Raw genomic sequence first — 20,266 nt, forward strand, 5'->3', positions numbered from 1 at the left:
ACAGGAAGTCAATGACAGGGTATTGTGTGTTTTTGGGAGGCAATTTGGTTTCGTGGAAGAGTAAGAAGCAAAGTATTGTGGCACGGTCAAGTGCAGAGTCCGAGTATAGAGCTATGGCTCATGTGACCAGTGAGATAGTTTGGGTGCATAACATTCTAAAAGAGATGGGTGTAGAGGTAAAACTTCCTGTAAAGTTGTGGTGTGACAATCGTGCGGCCATACACATTACAAACAATCCAGTTTTCCATGAACGGACGAAACACATCGAGATAGATTGTCACTTTGTACGAGAGAAAGTGCAACGAGGATTGATATCTGCTGAGCATGTTCGTAGTGGTGATCAACTGGCGGACATATTTACAAAAGGACTAAGTGGGAGTCGGATGTCATATATATGTAACAAGTTGGGCATGTTTGATGTTTATGCTCCAGCTTGAGGGAGAGTGTTAGAGTCAGGGGGTTGATTGAGAGGATTACTCTCAACCCTCCAATTTAATTTTTGAACTTAGTGGTGTAGGTGCCTCTATAGCTTGTATATATTGAGTTTCTCCTGTACAGTATAGTGAACACAGTAATATACTACACAGTTTACACATACTCTAGTGCTTGTCTTACAACCTACAAAACTGTTTTTTCACCTTCACCACATTTAGCATATTCTGTGTATATGGTAAAAAGATATGAAAATATGAATATCATATGGTAAAAAGGACTGTCAAAAGTAAAGAATTCTTCTTCATTGTTTCAGTATATAAAATTTGTCATAAGAGATAAATTCAGATGACCAAAACTTACAAAATAAAACCAAAAAAGTTCATGGGCCAGGCCATGAAAAATACAAAACAAGATCAAATGGCAGCTTCACATTCATCAAGTTGGGAGAAGGTTTTCACTTACAGAGCTTTAGCCTTTTGAAGAATGATGATACGAGTGATTTTGGATAAGGTTTTATCGCAAGACAGGTAGGGATATTCTCTGGTTGTTCAATCCACAATTTATGAGCAATGCCGCCTTCTTTTAGTTTTCCAGACAAGTTTAATATCTGGGCTTCACCTTTAACTTCCAGTGTTACCTTGTGCATAGAGTCAAGATTGGCAGGGGCACAATACTGGAGGGTGACAGGGTCCTCCTTATTGGACCAAATTGCAGCAACCGCAGCATGGCAGCCCTGCGTAACAATGCTTCCCAGTGGCCATGTGTCTATCAGGTCTCTTCTTAACACCAAGTACTGAACCACCACCTCCTCAACCGACGAGCCTGTGGCATTGCTGTTAGTAGCTGAGGCAGTGGAGGTTAAATCCTCTGCTGCAGCTTTGGACGGTTCCATTTCCATTTGAGCTGTTATAGAGTCCTTCTGAAGGTTGATTCCAGTCCTCTTAAAGCCTTTCCAAACTTCAGAATTTGAGTTCTTTACTCCTCTAGATTGGAAACTAAAAGAATACCACATTAAAAACATTTATGTTCATGTCTTTAAACTGGCAATGTGTGAAGTAATCTTACCAATTACTCTAATATATTGGTCATACTTATAAACTACATAATCTCCATGCTAACTTATAATGTTTTACCAACAACTAGTTATGTTTTATCTTCATCAGTACCTTCTATAGCACTTCCCTGTTACTACTAAATGTACAATATGCCTATACAATGAAACTAATGAACGGACAATACTTAATCCAGAGATCATCTTGATTTTAGTTCAACAACATCATGATGATTAATCCACAGTTTGAGCATATGAAGAAATATGTAAATGATTTCTGGCATCCGAACATCATATATGTTTGTCTAAAAATCCAAAACTTGGATTAGGCAACTACTCTAACTAGACAACGAAAGGGGCATACCGGTCCCGTTAATGGTGATTGAATCAATGTGGCAAGCAGGAAGAAACAAGGAAAATGAGTATACAATGCAAGACAAAGACTAAGCAGCAAAAGGAATTCAAGACACTCCAAAACAGCATTAGATATGTTAAAAGGATAAGCAGTGTCAATCCAGAAGGAAACAAATGGATTATTGTCTTTGAGTGAAGATTTCATCAACCCATCATTTATTTGTGCTTTGGTTAACTTTACTCTTGTTTCAAGCTCTGTAATATTAGGGTTTGCAAGGTATTAATATCAATTCCAAGGCCAAATAATTTAAGGACCAACATATATAGTTTTCACATTTGCATATGCAGGATGAACTAGGTTTTGGTTGTTCTCCTGCATACATTTTTTGTCTAGGATGAAAGTAGTTGAATAGAATTTCATCCGACGAACATTATCAAACGTTTGATTCAGTTCACACTGCTCCGGAATTGAAAATAATTTTATTCGAGTTCATCATATCCCCCCATCTTTTCACTCCCTATATGGATTTTCTATTTATTTAGGACTTAAGAGAAGCAAAAGCTCGACAGAACATAACAGAACAAAGTTCGGATCATCGATTTACAACTTTCTAGTCGGAGAGAGGGAGAGAAGAAAGGAAGAAAGAGAATGGCGCCGGCGAGAGAGAAATGTTGTAGAGTTGTAGACGGTATACGTGTGGAACTCGAGGTATGAATACAGAGAAAAGAGAGGCTTACCAGTTGATGGTTGTCAGGGATTGCTGCCCACATCCGGTCGCCGGCGATTGTCCGATAGCTTCGCCGGTGAAAAGAGAAGTCCGGGAGGAAGGAATGGAGCGGGAGAAGAGAAGTAGCTGACGGGGATAGTGTAACGAAGAGTGGACCAAGGCCCGTGACATTTTCTTTTGAGATGAAAGCTATAGCCCAAAACTACATTTTTCAAGTTTTAATCACTGCACAGCCCATCGTTATGCTATGAGCCTAGGATAGTTATGCTGTGCATCCGTTGCACCATGCATGGTGCATACGGATGCAAAAACGACGTCGTTTTATTAAAAACGCGCGTCTCTCCTTAAAAGAAAAATTCAGGTTCGATTCCCAGCAAAAAAAAATTTAGTTCATTGATTCTAGAATTATAGTTCATCGATTCTGAAATTGTAGTTCATCGATTCTGAAATTTTAGTTCATAGATTCTGGAATTTTAGTTCATTCATTCTGGAATTTTTAGTTCATAGATTAGATTCTGGAATTTTAGTTCATAGATTCTGAAATTATAGTCCATCGATTCTGGAATTTTAGTTCATATGTTGTTGCTAGGAATCGAACCTGAATTTCTTTTTTTTAAGGGGAGACGCGCGTTTTTAATAAAACGACGTCGTTTTTACATCTGTATGCACCATGCATGTACAGCATAATTTGCCATGAGTGGTGAGCCTATGAGCAAATTATTCAACCGTTATACCCTGCACCACGGCGCGCGTAGCACTGTGCGCCCCGCGCCTCCCAAAACAACGTCGTTTTGGTAAGTTATGTAGGGAGTTGACGCGATTATGTGTATTTGTTTATACAATTATGTGTATTTATTTATACAATCATGTACATCTTTTTTATACAATTATGTACATCCGGAACATGAAATTTATGTGTATTATGTTAAGAGTTGATGTTTATTATGTTAAAAGTTTATGTATATTATGTATTATGTTAGATTATGGCCCTGTTTGGTAAAATGGCTGTTAGCGGATAGCTGTTTGCTGTTAGCTGATTGTGTTAATTAAAGTGTATAAATAGTTGATAACATTAGATAATTGTAGAAAAGTGTTTGGTAAATTAGCTGTTAGCTGATAGCTGTTTGGTATAATTTCTTTTCTCAAAAAGTTACTTGGAGTAGCTTTTTGAATTTTAGCCTTTTGGAGTTGCAAAAAGCTAATTAACCAAACACTTCTATTGATATTTTAACTAAATCAAACAATTAATAGTGGTCAAATAAGCCAAAATTGGCATATAGGCCAATTTTTTACCAAACACGGTCTATATGTATTATCTTTAAAAAAAAAAAGTATGTGCATTTTGTTATACAATTATGTACATTCATGTATACAATTATGTGTATTCTAGTATAAAATTATATACATTTTTTAACATGAGATTTTTTTTTTTTTTTTACATAAAATTAACCGCAAATACAAGGTAAGCGAACCCCGACCATGCAGGAAGAAGTGGTAGAGCGGTTGTAGAAGAAAATAGAGGAGCTAGAGAAGAAAATGGGGGAGAGTGAGCAGTCGCCGGAACCCGAGGTAAGGATGGCCGGACCATTTACCCCGAGGATAATGGGCGTACCCCTTCCGAAGGATTTCAGGCTTCGGCTCTCAAAGCTTACGCCAGGATCTCAAACTCACGTGCACACATTACAAGGTACAAGGCAGCTATGGTGATGATTGCAGCGGATGACGTCATCATGTGCAGGGCATTCTTGTCTGCCTTGGATGGAACGGCCCAGAATTGGTTCAATACAATCCCAGATGGATCAATCCAAAATTTTGCAGAGCTATCCAAAAGTTTCTTGACTTACTTCAACGGCAGTATACCACGCAAAAAGCCTTTCTCTCACCTCTGTGTAATAAAGCAAGAAAGAGGAGAGAGCCTAATAGATTTTATGAACAAATGGAAGAAGGAAGTTAACAATGTGTAAGACTTCGACTCAAAAGTGGCAATCCCAATGTTTATTCAAGCGCTTAGGTATGGCGACTTTCATAGGCAACTAAACACCCACCATCCTCGCTCCTATGATGATCTCATGAGGACAGCTAATCGCTACGTAGAAGCAAAGGAAGCTGATAAAAAGAAAAGAGAAGAGGATGAAGGCAAAGCAAGATGAAAGTCCGAGAAAATGGGTCCAACCAACTAGGTGTTAGACTTAGCTCCATCAAAGAAGGGAAATAGAGATCAATCCTCAGGGGGGCCATGTTTGATCCCCTGAAGTCATTTAACCCCACTGACCCATCCAGTTAGCGTAATTCTGGGCCAGGTCGAGGAGATGGGGATGGTGCAGTTCCCAGAGGAGTGCATGAAAGTTTCCCCTAAAGTAGACCAGATCAAATATTGTCGGTTCCACCGGCAGGTTGGCCACAACACTAACGAGTGTCACGTTCTCAAGAGACAAATAGAAGAACTCATTCAGAGGGGATACTTTACTCATTCTGTGGAGCATCCGAGACAACAACAATATCACCTCCAACAAGGCCAACTTGAAAATGTGTGGCGAAAGGGAGAGGGCTATGAACCATCCGCTTCTTACATGAAAAGGAGGGGGTATGATGAGATCATGGAAAAATGAGACAATGAGTTAGAGGAAGAACCCGCATAGTGCAAAAAACATGTCATTCGCTAAAACATATAAGACCTAAGAATATTGATGTAACTACTAGTCATGGTCCGACCTGATCAAATTTGTTGAATAAAAAAAAATCTACTCATGTGCAGAGAGCCCTTTGTGCTTGCAGAGTGAGAGGCCGAGGCCGTGTCCTCGTACTCATTTGAATGAGGCTCGTCTTCATTCCCAATACTCATTTGAATGAGGCTCGTATTCGTTCCAAAAAAAAACAAAAAAAACAATAATAAAATAAAACTGATACACTCAATTCCCTGAGGGATGGCATGTAAGGAATCCGATCCTTCTAGCTATCCGACGGAAGGGTCTTTTCTTGGTCAAGCTCAAGGCTTGGGTACGAAAATGATATTCCCTAAGGGCTGGCACGGGATCCAATCACGCTAGCTACCCGACGGAAGGGTGTTTTCTTGGTCAAGCTCAAGACTTGATTACGAAAACGCTATCACCTAAGAACCGGTATGAAGTCTGACCTCGCTCACTAACCTAGGGGAGAGCCGACCTTTGACCGAGCCCACGGCAGGCCAAAGTGAGCAATGAACACACACACACACACACACACACACACACACACACACACACACACACACACACACACACACACACACACAAGTCACAAGAGGCTCGCCTCGGCCTTTGCCATGGTCGAGGGCTCCTTAGCCACCAACTGAGATGGTCCTCGGCTATGGCGGCCTCTACCATGGCCGAGGCAATGGTAGTTGTCCCAGTATGTATACATAAAAATAGATTATATATATATATATATATATATATATATATATATATATATATATATATATATATATATATATATATATATATATATATATATATATATAGGGAAGGGTTCAGGTGCGGGTATAGCTTCCCCTGCGGTTGTGCGGTTAGATCTGAGTTGTTGATCAAATTTAGATCAACGGCTCAAATCAATAAAAATTATAAAAAAAAAAAACGCGTGTCGGGAAGAAGATAGCGCCTACACAGCGTCTACACAAATGATAGCGTCTACACAAATGAGTAGCGTCTACACAAATGATAGCGTCTGCACAACCTCACGCACATTAAGTACAAACCCCACACACATTAAGCACAGCCTCACACACATTAAGCACAAACCCCACGCACTTTAAATATTAACTCACAGATTTTAAGTTTCAACAACTAATGACAGTAAGCACAACCTCACGCACATTAAGTACAAACCCCACACACATTAAGCACAACCTCACGTACATTAAGCACAAACCCCACGCACTTTAATATATTAACTCACAGATTTTAAGTTTCAAAAACTATTGACATTAAGCACAACCTCACGCACATTAAGTACAAACCCCACACACATTAAGCACAACCTCACGCACATTAAGCACAAACCCCACGCACATTAGTCACAGATCCGCTCACCTTAATTTTGACCTACATGCAAAAATTACAAAATTGCCACCGCGTTTTTTTTTTTTTTTTTATTTTGACAATTCTGGACGTTGATTTAAGCGAGATGAATGGTCCAGATTAAACCGCACAACCGCACCTGGGCACTCTAACCGCACCAGAACCTCTATATATATATATATATATATATATATATATATATATATATATATACACACACACACACACACACTAGTATTTGCACCCGTGCGATGCATGGCCATGATATTTTGGTGCAATATATAAAAGATTGTTATATTGAAGATATAGGACTAATAAGGTTTTAGATGTAATAAATCGCCAAAATATAATTTATTTGCGTTCCATAAACAAAACAATTACACATTATTAAAGATTTCTTTGTAAACTACATTTTGATCAGTATTGTTTAAAAGACCTCTAGATTCCCCACAAATTAAGACTTTAAGACCATCAAGATTACTCACCCTGCTAGAAACTGCTATATATAATTGGTCATGGTTTAAAACTGATTTTTTCAATAACAAACCAACATGTAAAAGTGTTTGACTTTGACTTTTGTTAATTGTCATTGCATATGATAACATAAGTGGAAACTGCTTTCTTTGAATTATAAGCTGTAAAGTTGAATTGAGTCCATCATATTGTTTGTGCAGCTAGGAAATGCAAAATTTAACAAAAAAGAGTATATATTAAATTTATTAACATAAATATAGAACAAATAAATTCAACTCTAAGTATAGTTTTTAGATTGTGCTTACCATTAATCAACGTGCTAATTGGTGTTGGAAGATTTCCACCAACTTGTCGAATATGAATTTTAGAACTGATAGCTGATAATATGTTGGAATTGTCTACAAATAACACAGGAAAAAAAAATAAAAAAATAAATAAATGGCTCTTATCAACTCTTCAATAATAATTGTATTTCATAATAATTCATTTTCAAATTTAGTCTAAAAAAATTTAAAATAATGTTTGGAATGTATACGTATTTGGACTACATTGTTTTTATAGCGTATGAAAATATATGATAGAAAAATACAATTATATAATTATTTTACAATAGAGTGATTTTTTTCAACGTTAACCAAATCTCGTATCATGGAATAAAAGACTTGTTGGAGTATACGATCGTAAATCTTGTCTGGAAATTGTATCACTTTGACTGTAGATTCCAAAAGTAGTATGAAGATGCTTAGATGAAATATTTCCTCTAGATTGTAAGATCTCATTTTAACATGTGTAAGATATTATTATACACGTTAAAATTAAACTTTCAGAAAATTAGACTATATATATATATATATATATATATATATATATATATATATATATATATATATATATATATATATATATAGGCCCCCAAAATATTTTAAAAAAATTATATGTATATATAGTATACTTGATTTCAGGCTAAATGCAGGGAGATTGAGTCAATTTGTGATATGGTGAAATTGAGCCTAATTGCAATTACTTTCAAAATCCCCCAAAAAAGTACATATATCTGTGTGTGTATGTATATATATTTTCTAATCCCTTGATTCTCTTCCCTACTTTTGGCGGTTCCCAATTCTTAAATCTCAATTAACAAGTACCATTGCTAATTAAGAATAGTAATTCTCAATTCAAAATCTCAAATAACAATTAGCATCTTCGACCAGGACCTTATGCTAATTAGCAATTACCATTATTTTTATTTTTTAATTCAATTCTCAAATCTCAATGAGTAGTGTAATGATATTGAAAGAAATGAATTGTATATTGAGCTAAAATTGCTTAGATAGATTTTATCGAAAGGAAAGATAGGGGCAATGAGTATATTGAATTCATCGAAACAGATGGGTTGTTTTCCAAATGCTACTATTGCCTCTGCAGAAAGGAGTTTTTCAAAGTTGAAATTTTACTTACGATCAAGTATGTTACGTTGCAAGAGAGACTCAATAGAATAGTTTTTTTTTTTTTTTTTTTTTTTTTTTTTTTTTTTTTTTTTTTTTGGTGGAGATTCAATGGAATAGTTTAATGTCCATTAAAAATGAGCTTTTGAAAAAAGTTGATATCAAAATTTTGGTGGATGATTTTGTGTCTAAATGTGCACGACGCATGTCACTTTTAAATGAAATTTTAGATATATTTTTATATAATATTTATATTTTGATATAACTTTTTGAACAACTATTATTTATGTATAGAAATTACATTGAAAAAAGACCTCAAATTAAAATAATGCACAGAGTCTCACTTTTTATTAGAACGGCCATGAATACGTGTCAGCTTATAGTGTGTCCACCTACTTCTATGTGTAATGAGTAGATGAATATTAATACATTAAAAAAAAAAAAGGTTGTTTCAAAAAAAAAAAAAAAAAAAAAAGGTGTGGGGGTTGTTGAAATGTCTAGTACAGATCTAGACTTCTTCTTCTCTCTATCTGCTCTGTCTCGTTTGTCTTCTCTCCATCTTGCTCGATCTTCAACCTTTGTGTTTCAAATTGCTTATGATTAAAGCAAACACCATTAATCATATAGTTCTGACTTCTGAATTAGATTCATCATATAGAAGGCTGTTTCTTGCCTGGATAGTCCTCTCTTTCGTACTGGGTGATTGGGCCTTCATTTCTCTTTACAGTACTACTCGATCTGAAACTATTGTTGCAGATCGGTCGCAACTTGTTTCATTTCTCCATTATTTATATATATATATATATATATATATATATATATATATATATATATATATATATATATATATATATATATATATATATAGAATAAAGTTCAAATGCGGCGGGTCTTCCCGTGCGGCGGTGCGGTGGAATTCCAGAATACACCAACAATGTTAAAAATATGCACCAAAAGTGTAATAAAAACACACCACAATGAAATGCAATAAAACATCACAAAATACACAATAGATTCAAAAAAATACACCCATATAACTCACCACCCCCAATGGTGTATTTCTGAATAGTGTATGGTGTTTTTACTCACACCTAATGGTGTGTGTTTGGTGATGCGGGGCTCTGTTTAATCTGTTTTGTGTGGTGTATTTTCTAACGCTGATGGTGCATATTTGTTGAACTATTGGTGTTGCGGCACCGTAAGAAATCGCCGCACCGTAAGACACTGCCGCACCTGAACTCGCATATATATATATATATATATATATATATATATATATATATATATAGGGTTGCATTCACATGCAAACCCCCTTAAAATACAAACTAGTGGACAAATATGGGCCATAAGATTAGATTAGATTAATGGTTGAGATTTAAGAAGAAAAATATATACTAGGATCCTTAATTAAGAATAAAAGGGCAATTAAGACAATTGAATGGTAGTCTAATTACAGTAAAATTATTATTTTGATATGTAACCTAAATTAAAGAATAGTAATTATAGTAGGAGTAGACCAAAGCAAAACAGACCTACAGCCCACGGTAAAATTATTATTTTGAATGGTTGAATTATTGGTCTGTTTAGATTCCGCGTGTGTGCACGAGTTTAGATTATCGTGTGCGCATCGGAGAACTGGGCAGATTTAAAATAGTAGTAAGATGTGTGCATGCTTTATACTGTAAGTGTGCACAGTTGACCGCAATATACAATACGCACATAGTCACACAGTCTGTTCTTAATTATATACGTTTGTGTTATACGTACCAGATATGTGTGCACTATTAACTCTAAAAAAAAAAATGATGACACTGCAGGTAATACTGGACGCATATATATGAGTTATTGAGCCTTACTTTTGATGATTGCGATCTTATTTAGTCTTTCGTTGTTGGGTGCACACCTAAGTAATTTTATGTGCATGGATGAATCCCTTAGTTTTTTGAATTTTTACTGATATGCGCGGTGGGACAAAAAATTTGGCTTTTATTACTATTTTATGTGTACACTAATAACCAAACAATATTGACTCTGCAGATACAGACTTGTCTCTATACCATTTACGGGAGTGGACAATAATAAGAGGTGCGTTATGTTCAGGCCAGGCCACGACAGCCAGAATTGTTCAGACAAAATAGACCTATCAGACGAATAGTCCCTTATGGTTTAAAGCAATACGAATACTAACTTCATTTGAAGTTGAATTAAATACTCGTCAAACTTTTGAATTTTACCGATCGTTGGAAGTTAGTTTGTTGCGTCATGCACACTGTTTTACGCCATTGTGCACCCACGTTTTTTATTACTAAGCCTATAAGCCAATAGTGAACTACTCAGTATTGTTAAATTTATTTATTTAGTTGTGCACACACATAATTTATTTAGTTTGTTGAGCTATGCACATTATTTAACACAAATGTGCACCCACGTATTTAAAAATTAAGCGTATACGATAATATTGAACTAGTCTGTTTTAAACTCTACCCATGGTTGGTAATTATTTAGTAGAGCTTTGGACACTATATAACGCCATTGTGCACACATGTTTGTAATTACGAAGCCTATAAGCTAATAGTAAACTACTCACTTATGTGGAATTTATTTAGTTTTAACCCATGGTTGGAATTTTTTAGTTGTGCACGCACATAATTAAACCCAATGTGCACTCATGTATTTAAAAACTAAGCGTATAAGAGATTTTTGAATTAGTCTCTTTTATGAAATTTACCTATTCAGTATCCATGCACACAATTCAACGCAACTGTTCACACACGTGTTTATTAACTAAACCTACAAGTTAATAGTTCAATAGTCAGTTGTGCACACAAGTTTGTAATTACGAAGCCTATAAGCTAATAGTGACCTACTCACTTATGTGAAATTTATTTAGTTTTAATCCATGGTTGGAATTTTTTTAGTTATGCACACACATATTAAAAACTAAGCGTATAAGAGATTTTGAATTAGTCTCTTTTGTGAAATATATCTAGTTTGTATCCATGCACAAAATTCAATGCAACTGTGCACACACGTGTTTATTAACTAAGCCTTCTTAGCTTCCTAGCTCAGCTCAGCTCCCTCTACTTTTATTTCAATGGGCATGAATCCATCACAATATTCTGGTCGGCCGGCCGGGTACTGAAATAATACTGGAGAGAGAACATTTCAGTTGGTTGGTCTCACCATCATCAGTGAGCCTGTGGTCCTCGCACTGCACGCACTTGCGGAAGATAGATAGAATGGTAACCAAGCTAGGAAGGGGAAAATGTGGATTTGCATTGGTTGTAAGATTCAACTACCACACTTAAAATAAAATAAAAAATACAGTGCTCAAAAATCAAACCATATGTTTCACATTTTTACTCAAACATCTTATACCATCTGCCAGAATCATAGGTCCCCATTTCATTGTGCATATAGTTTGGCATTTTTTCATTATTTGTGAACATAGTCTGGCAGAATCAATGATGAGTACGTAGCTTAAAAAGTAGCAGTAGTTTTTATATATTTTCTTTCAATTTGTGGAACCCATATATCCAGAATTGAAACGCATTCACCCTCAGATCAGCAGTTACAGCACTATTTGCAGTGCATGCGCATATATAAAACAAATATATATTCTTATAATGGTTTCCAAGAGCTGAGAAAGAGATTAAACAATATAACAATATGACAAATGTCCGGAGCTGAATATTTTGTGGCAAAAAAACACAACAAAGTGGTGCTGCTTCACATTGAAAGCAAATATGAAAAATGGCCTCGTGCAATCATTGCTAAGGTAAGTGAGGTGGGCTGAGAGTTTTAAGTTGATGCTAACTTTTAAATTGAAGATAGCTAATTGGCTGCATAAAAAAATGAAAAAGTATTAGAACCCAATAATACATTTCCAATATGAAAAAGAAGCGAGGGTATCAAACATATGTACAGCTCTCATCCAACAATAGAGAGTTACCACATTGAAAAACTTACTGAACAATGGTTCTCTACAAGGGATGAATAGCCCCACCATCTATTCATCGGGTAGAACGCGTGGGATTGCGATTTTCCGGGTTGGCTGTGGTGACAGATGAGGATCCATCTGATGGTAAGTGCCAATTCCCAGTGATGATCACAGATGCCCACTCTGTTGTGCTACTGCATAAGAAGGTTTTGTACATTTTGCTGGCCATTGTTGAGGGGGTGTATAGTGTTTTTGCTTCTAATTTCTTAGCTAAACCATACAGATCAATATATACCAATATAATCCAAAACCAAAAACATGGGATTTTAGTTTCTTCAAAAAAAAAAAAAACAGAGAATGCAAGAACAACAACTCTCCTACTGCTTACACTCTACTCTAAAACCGGAAATGGAAATAGCAAATAAACAACGAAAGAAAAGAACACCCATTTACATACTGGGGGAAAAAAAAACAACAAACACATACTCTAAAATTCCACAACAGGAATACGGTTGCCTCGGCATCAGAAAAACCAAAGAAAAAAGGACTAACATCATCTAAGAACAATATTTACACCCATACCAATGAATTACTTCAATGCACCATATAAATTAAAAAAAAAAAAACACTAGATAAGGATGGAGAAAACAAACGTAGGGAAATAATCAAATACAAAAAAAAAAAAAAAAAAAAAAAAATCAAAACACAGATAACTAAACCTATAAACCATGCAACAAATCCCCAAAAATAAAAAACTCTAGATCTCCAATTCCGGTTAAAATCCGGCGAACACACCAATCCACCACCCACAAAACCCCTGCCATGCCTACAAACAAACAAACCCCCAACAAAAGAAGAACAAAACAACAAAAAACATAATAAGCAAACCAAAAAAAAAAACAGAAAACGCAAAAGGAACACATACCTCGGCCGTCAGCTCCCACCGGTGGTCCCCGCCTCTTAGTTGCTCCGCGGTCCCCACCAACTACCATGGCTACGTGGAAGTGAATACCGATAGACAAATAAGCAAAATCAACGCGACAATCGGCAGTGTCTACAATGCACGGATGGAGAGCGAGAAGCGGACAGACGATAATGAAGTGTGATGCGCGTGGAAGTCTCTAGACTATTTTGACTAGGTTACAAACTTATGGCAAAATACCACAAATAACCCACTTAAAATAAAAACCAAGCAAACTTACCGTAAAAACCAAATGTCCACGCGGAGCAATCAGACCCCTCCAATCTCATAATCCAACGTCCCTAAATTGTCCACAGGTTTGTATTTTAAGATGTGTTTTCACCTGAATGTAATTCTATATATATATATATATATATATATATATATATATATATATATATATATATATATATATACACAAACATGATTAACAAACAGCCCATTTGTGTTAGCAATACACATTCAAATCCCAAGCCCAAACAAATACCCACAGCCCAAAGAAATAATAACAGCCCACATCGGAAATACCGGAACGTTATGCTGTAAGCACGTGTCCACCTTGCAAGGTGAGCACGGTTCCATATCTATAATTTCTATACTGTAGATCCATAATTTTTATACTGCAGATTCATAATATCTGTACTGTAAATTCATAATTTCTAAACTGTATAGTTATCAAATTATGAATATATAGTTTTCTGATTTGTGAAAACAGAATTCAGCAATTAAAATCTAAAGTATAAATTTTATGAATCTACAGTATATAAATTATGAATTTACAGTATAAAAATTATGAATCTACATTATATAAATTATGGATATGGAATCGTGCTCACCTTACAAGGTTAGCACGTGCTCACAACATAATTTGCCGGAAATAACTAAAAATGTAAAATACACACACACACTTGCACCAGCCCTATGTTCTCGGTTGTCTGTTCTTTCCTCATACTCTGTTTACCCATTCTGGAAACTTCACCGCACACACATTTCAGATCTCACTTCATCACTTTCTTCTTTTTCCATTTGGTTCTGCCGCCATTTTCTTTCGTAATCGATTCCTTCTAGCCTACCATGTAATCAGTCCAGAACTACTGACCGATTACATCAGAATAAACCCTAACATTGTTTCCTCCGTTCGCAGATCGGTCACAATTTGTTTGATTTCTCCATTGTTGTTCAGCTGTTATTACATATTCTAGGCATCCCAATTATTCTGTAAAACTGATAGTTGAATCACAACTGAATAATCTATGTGTCAGCATAATGTAACCAAATCCCTACTTTTTGTTGTTTAATTCTTGCTTAGCTGTTTGATTTTGAAACAGTCATTCTTCCCTAAGTTGAATTACAAATTATGGTTTTGGGTAGGGTTTTCGATTTTGACAATCGAATGTGCATGTTTTTAACTATTTTCGTTTGTAAATGTTTGTAGTGCTTTAAATCACTGTTCGAACTAAGAAGAGCTCCTCAGCGATCAAATCAAATATATAGGATAATTTTTTTTTTTTTGGTCGGGTATCTGTGCTAATATGTGATATTCAAATATTTAATTTTACTATATTATTATTGCTTTTTTTATTTAACTTTTTTTTTTTTAATTTCGGATTGAAGTGTTCATAGTACATATGGAAATAGCAATATGTTTAACTGTGATGTAAATCACTATACCAAACATGTAGAATAGACTATCCTATATCTTATTGACATGGCTGCACAGTTTAAATTTATGATTTTTTTTATCTTACTTTTTTTACATTGTTGTTTGTTAAATATGTAATTTAATTATTGAACTGAAACTATGTTCAATAATTTTCGATCAGCAGAATCTCTCCTCTAAGCTACTAATTTTTTTTTTTTTTTTTTTGGCTATTTTACAGTGCTTGAATGTGTGTTTCCTTTTTTTTTTTTTTTTTTTTTTTAACATAGTTAATGAATGTTTATCATTACCCAAAAAAAAAAAAAATCTATCCTACTTATTAAAATGTCAGGCCATCTTTGTTCTAAAAAAATGATTTTTTGTCCGTAAAATACTGTAATTTTACTCTTATTTTTTCGCATAAATACTAATCCTTTGTACTTTAGTTAAAACTTAACATCATTGCCACTTGGGCTGAAAACCACAGACCAAAATAGTGTTTCAGAGGTCAAACAGGGCAAAATATAGTTCTGAATATTGTATCATAGCCCTCCAGTACCAAAAGTTTTTTTCATAAACCAAACTACTCATAGGTCACTCACTTATTCTTCTTTGAGCTTTGAGTGGATGATTATATCTTAAAATGTTATCTTTACCAAACTTTGAACATCATTGTCTTATCACGAAGGGATTACAACTCTATTGGAATCTCAAATTCAGAATCCTAGAAAAAAAAAGTTAATTAGATTTTAGATTACTCACTGATAAGAGGCATATAAGAACTGAATAGAAGAAGACATGATCATGTAATATGAACATTTAAATATTGGATTAGATTAGTATACATTTGTAGTCATTTGTATGAAGTATTGTTAAGGATATATGTGGCTAACATTTTATCTCTTTATATTTGTGATAGTTATGCTCCTGTAGAATAGGTGTGTTTGAACATGTTGTTACAACCTCCTACTATTCCCCCTCACTTGTACACTATTTGTAGCTCGTTATTTTATATTAATGAAGTACAGTTTATAATCTTTACATGGTATCAAGAGCCTTGAATCTACTACGAAGGTTTTTTTTTTCTCCTACCCACATAGCTTCCACTGCTACAGCCACAAACGATATAATCCAACTGAATGCCCCTACAAACTTTCCCATTAAACTTACTATCACGAATTTCCCAGTGTGGAGACGTCAAGTCCACTCCACACTTGTTGGGTTTAATCTTCTGGGTTACATCGACGGTACCACCAAGGAACTCGCCAAATTCACTGATACTGCTCAAACTGCCGTTAACCCGGCCCATCTAATTTGGTATCGTCAAGACCAAATCATTGTCAGTGTACTTCTCGGTAGTTGTACACACCATACAGCCCCTCATCTCCTCGGCTACGACAGCCCACGATGCGTGGCAACGTCTGATTGCCAGTTACGCCAGTGCCTCTCGAGGACGTATCATATCCCTCAAGGCCAAGCTCACGAAAAATCCAAGAGGTTCTCGGTCCATTATGTCTTACCTCAATGACATGCAAGCCTTAGCTAATGATCTTGCGCTGACTCAGTGTCCAGTTTTGGATGAAGATCTAACTGTCTACATATTAACTCAGTTATGGGAGGAGTACAACTTTATTATATCTACCGTTTGTGTTCGTGAAAAGCCGATTTCCTTTGGTGAATTGGCGGACGTGCTGACTGACCATGAACGTCAGCTGGAGGCAGCGAATGAGACGCGACAATCGCTACTGGTTACTGCCAATGTTACTCACCGCGCTTCGACACCCCCATGGTCCAACCAGCAGTCAGCTTCCAACTGGAGGGCCCGCAATGATGCCCATAATAACGGCGCCCACCGAAAAAATTGGCAACAAGCTAAGGGGGTAACAATCGCTCCAGTATTATTTGTAAATTTTGTCATCTTACAGGTCACAAAACAAAGGTATGTCGCAAGCTAGCCAGACTTCTTAAGGAGCATAATGTTGTTCCTATGCAACCGTATATGTCTCCTATAGCTAATGCTGTGACTGGGCGTCGCACCATGTGACACCAAGCCTTGCTCCTCTGCAGACTTTCGCCGAGTACAATGGATCAGATGAAATACGCCTGGGTGATGGTAATTCCTTACAAATATCCCACATTGGCCAGTCTGTCATTCCCACTCCTTCTAATGTTCTCACTCTAGATAATGTCTTGCGTGTCCCACAATTACACACTAATTTAGTTTCTATTTCCCAGTTATGCAAGACTAATCCTGTGTCTGTTGAATTCTTTGATTTTCATTTTCTAGTCAAGGAACTTCGAACGGGGATTCCGCTGCTACGGGGGGCGAACATTAATGGTGTCTATTTTGGACCAGTTGCCTCTCACCCACTAGTTCATGCTACGCAGTTGGCTCGTTTGTCTCAGTGGCACCAACAACTTGGCCACCCGTCAAATAAGGTGTTGCAACGTTGTAATGTTCCAGTCTCCATGTCATCTCTGCGAAAATTTTATTGTTTCTCCTACAATGTTCATAAAAGTCATAAACTGCCTTTTTCTAAAAATACACTTGTTAGCACTAAACCTTTGCAACTTGTTTATACTGATGTGTGGGGACCTACTGAGAACTCTATTGATGAATTTCGCTATTATGTCATTTTTGTAGAGCACTTCTCAAAGTATATTTGGTTGTACCCCATGAAACGTAAATCGGATGTGTTTACAATATTCATTCAGTTCAAACAGCTAGTGGAAAAATATTTTAGCTTGTCAATTATTTCTGTTTACTCAAATAATGGGGGCGAGTTCATGAGACTTGGGCCGTTTTTTAATACTCACGGTATCTCTCATTTCACCACCACGCCACACACTCCTGAGCTCAATGGTGTCGCCGAGCGAAGACACATGCATGTCGTGGAAACTGGCATGTCTCTTCTTCACTCCGCGTCTTTGTCGTCCTCATACTGGATCTACGCCTTTCAGACAACCATATATCTTATTAATCGGCTCCCTACTCCGACTTTAGGTAATCAATCCCCGTTTTATGTCTTGTTTCAACAATTGCCTAATTATGCCAAGTTACAACCCTTTGGTTGCCTATGTTTTCCCTGGTTGCATCCCTATAACACCAAGAAGCTACAACCAAAGTCACGTCCATATATTTTTGGTTCGAATCGTATTTATGTATCTAGGCATGTTAGATTTGTGCCCCATGTGTTTTCTTATAACGATTTGCAAAAGTCATCTAGCAGCTTACCTTCTGATTCTCATGATTCATAATCACGCAATATTTTGTACAAGTCGTCTCCTTTGTCTACACAGGTAGAGCTCGTGGGTGTTCCAACACCAGTTCCAACACCCGTTCCAACACCAGCTCCAACTCCAGTTCAGAGTCCAGTTCCAACTCCAATTCCAAGTCCAGTTCCAACTCCGGTTCCGACAACAGTTCCAACACCATCACCGTCAACTGCGTCCAATTCATCGTCTCCCACTGTCTCAGAAAATGGTCACCATGCAGCCCAATCCGTGTCTGACTCACAACATGTCTCCACCTCCGACACATCTCAACCGTTGCATAATGTTTGTCGTTCTACCCAGGAGCGTCGTCCTAATCCTAGGTATTCCTATTATGTCATTAACCAAGCCACTTCCCATCCCTTGCCTCCTGCTTTAGAACCTTCTACCGTCGCCTAGGCTCTTAAAGACGCTCGGTGGAGGAAAGCAATGGATGAGGAGTTCGAAGCGCTGCAACGTAAAAACACGTGGCAACTGGTTCCCCGCGGAGCGGCCGTTCCGATTGGCTGCAAATGGGTCTTCCGTGTTAAGTGCAAATCGGATGGGTCGGTTGATCGTTTTAAAAGCGCGGCTTGTAGCTAAGGGGTTATTATAGACTGCTGGCTGGGATTATTTTGAGACATATAGTCCGGTTATGAAACCGGTCACGGTCCGTATCGTTCTGACCATTGCTTTGAGTAATCGCTGGGGTTTGCGCCAGCTAGATATCAATAATGCGTTCCTTAATGGAACATTGCACGAGGAAGTGTTTATGGAGCAGCCTCCTGGGTTTATTGATCCGTCTTTTCCAGCTCATGTATGCAAACAGACCAAAACTTTATATGGTCTTAAACAGGCTCCCAGGGCTTGGTACTTGGAACTTTCCCAGTTCTTGTTGCGTTGTGGTTTTTTGAAGTCACAGGCAGATGCGTCTTTGTTTGTTTATTCTGCTAATGATATTATTGTTCTGGTGTATGTCGATGATATTATACTAACAGGAAACAATGTTGCGTGGCTTGACAAGTTTGTTGGAACTCTGTCAGCTCAGTTTGCTCTTAAGGACCTTGGTCCCCTACATCATTTATTGGGCATTGGAGTGGTCTCGACTCTTAATGGTATGTTCTTGTCTCAGAGTCAATATATCACAGATCTTCTGGTTCGTTTTAAGATGGATGGTGCAAAGGCTGTTTCGACACCATTGGCTACTACAGACAAATTGCTACCTGCGCAGTCTGGTAGTGTTGCGGTGGATGTCACTCAATTTCGGCGTCTCCTTGGTGCGTTGCAGTACTTGTTCATCACTAGGCCTGATGTATCCTATGCAGTTAACCGTCTCTCGTAGTTCATGCATTCACCGACAGAGCTGCACTGGCAGGCTGCCAAACGGTTGTTACGTTATCTAAAGGGAACGATTCGTCATGGGTTGTTTCTCCGCACTGGGCAACCATTGTCACTGAGTGTTTATACAGATGTTGATTGGGACGGTTGCACTACCGATGGCCGTTCCACCACCGCATACTTGTTGTATCTTGGTGCGAATCTCGTTTCTTGGAAGTCCACCCGCTAGAAGTCCGTGTCACGCTCATCGACGGAATCTGAATATCGAGCCTTCGCGAATGCTGCGGCAAAAGTCTTGTGGATAAAGAATTTGCTACACGAGCTGCGGGTGCAACTAGTGAAACCCCCAGTTGTGTTCTATGACAACCTTAGTGCGACATATGTGTGCAGAAATCCGGTTTTCCATTCACGTATGAAGCATCTGGCGCTGAATTGCTTCTTTGTTCATGGCTTAGTCTCTAATGGTTCACTGGTGGTGCGACACATTCCTTCGTCGGCTCAGCTAGCTGACTTCCTCACAAAGCCGTTGGGCCGCTCTTTGTTTCTTTTATTCCGTTCCAAGATTGGAGTCTCCGACGGATCCTCAATCTTGCG

General features: G+C 37.2%; 1 protein-coding gene across 1 annotated transcript; it reads right to left on the reverse strand.

The window, feature by feature from the left end:
- Positions 1 to 700: 700 nt before the first annotated feature.
- LOC109183008 (putative peptidyl-tRNA hydrolase PTRHD1) lies at positions 701 to 2,750 on the reverse strand. The gene is made up of 2 exons (XM_019333227.1): positions 2,579 to 2,750; positions 701 to 1,430 (listed from the first exon to the last, which is right to left on the reverse strand). The coding sequence occupies exons 1-2, from the start codon at positions 2,737 to 2,739 to the stop codon at positions 890 to 892; spliced, it is 702 nt and encodes a 233-aa protein (XP_019188772.1). The 5' UTR covers positions 2,740 to 2,750; the 3' UTR covers positions 701 to 889.
- Between the last annotated feature and the right edge of the window lie 17,516 nt (positions 2,751 to 20,266).

Source organism: Ipomoea nil, unplaced genomic scaffold (genome assembly GCF_001879475.1).
Source record: "Ipomoea nil cultivar Tokyo-kokei standard unplaced genomic scaffold, Asagao_1.1 scaffold1096, whole genome shotgun sequence".
In the NCBI taxonomy this organism is placed as follows: domain Eukaryota; kingdom Viridiplantae; phylum Streptophyta; class Magnoliopsida; order Solanales; family Convolvulaceae; genus Ipomoea; species Ipomoea nil.

Excerpts from the sequence above, each read along its gene's own strand:
- LOC109183008 (XM_019333227.1), bottom strand. The coding sequence starts at position 2,739 with ATGTCACGGGCCTTGGTCCACTCTTCGTTACACTATCCCCGTCAGCTA. Across the intron at positions 1,431-2,578 it reads TCCCTGACAACCATCAACTG|TTTCCAATCTAGAGGAGTAA; the intron begins GTAAGCCTCTCT and ends GTATTCTTTTAG.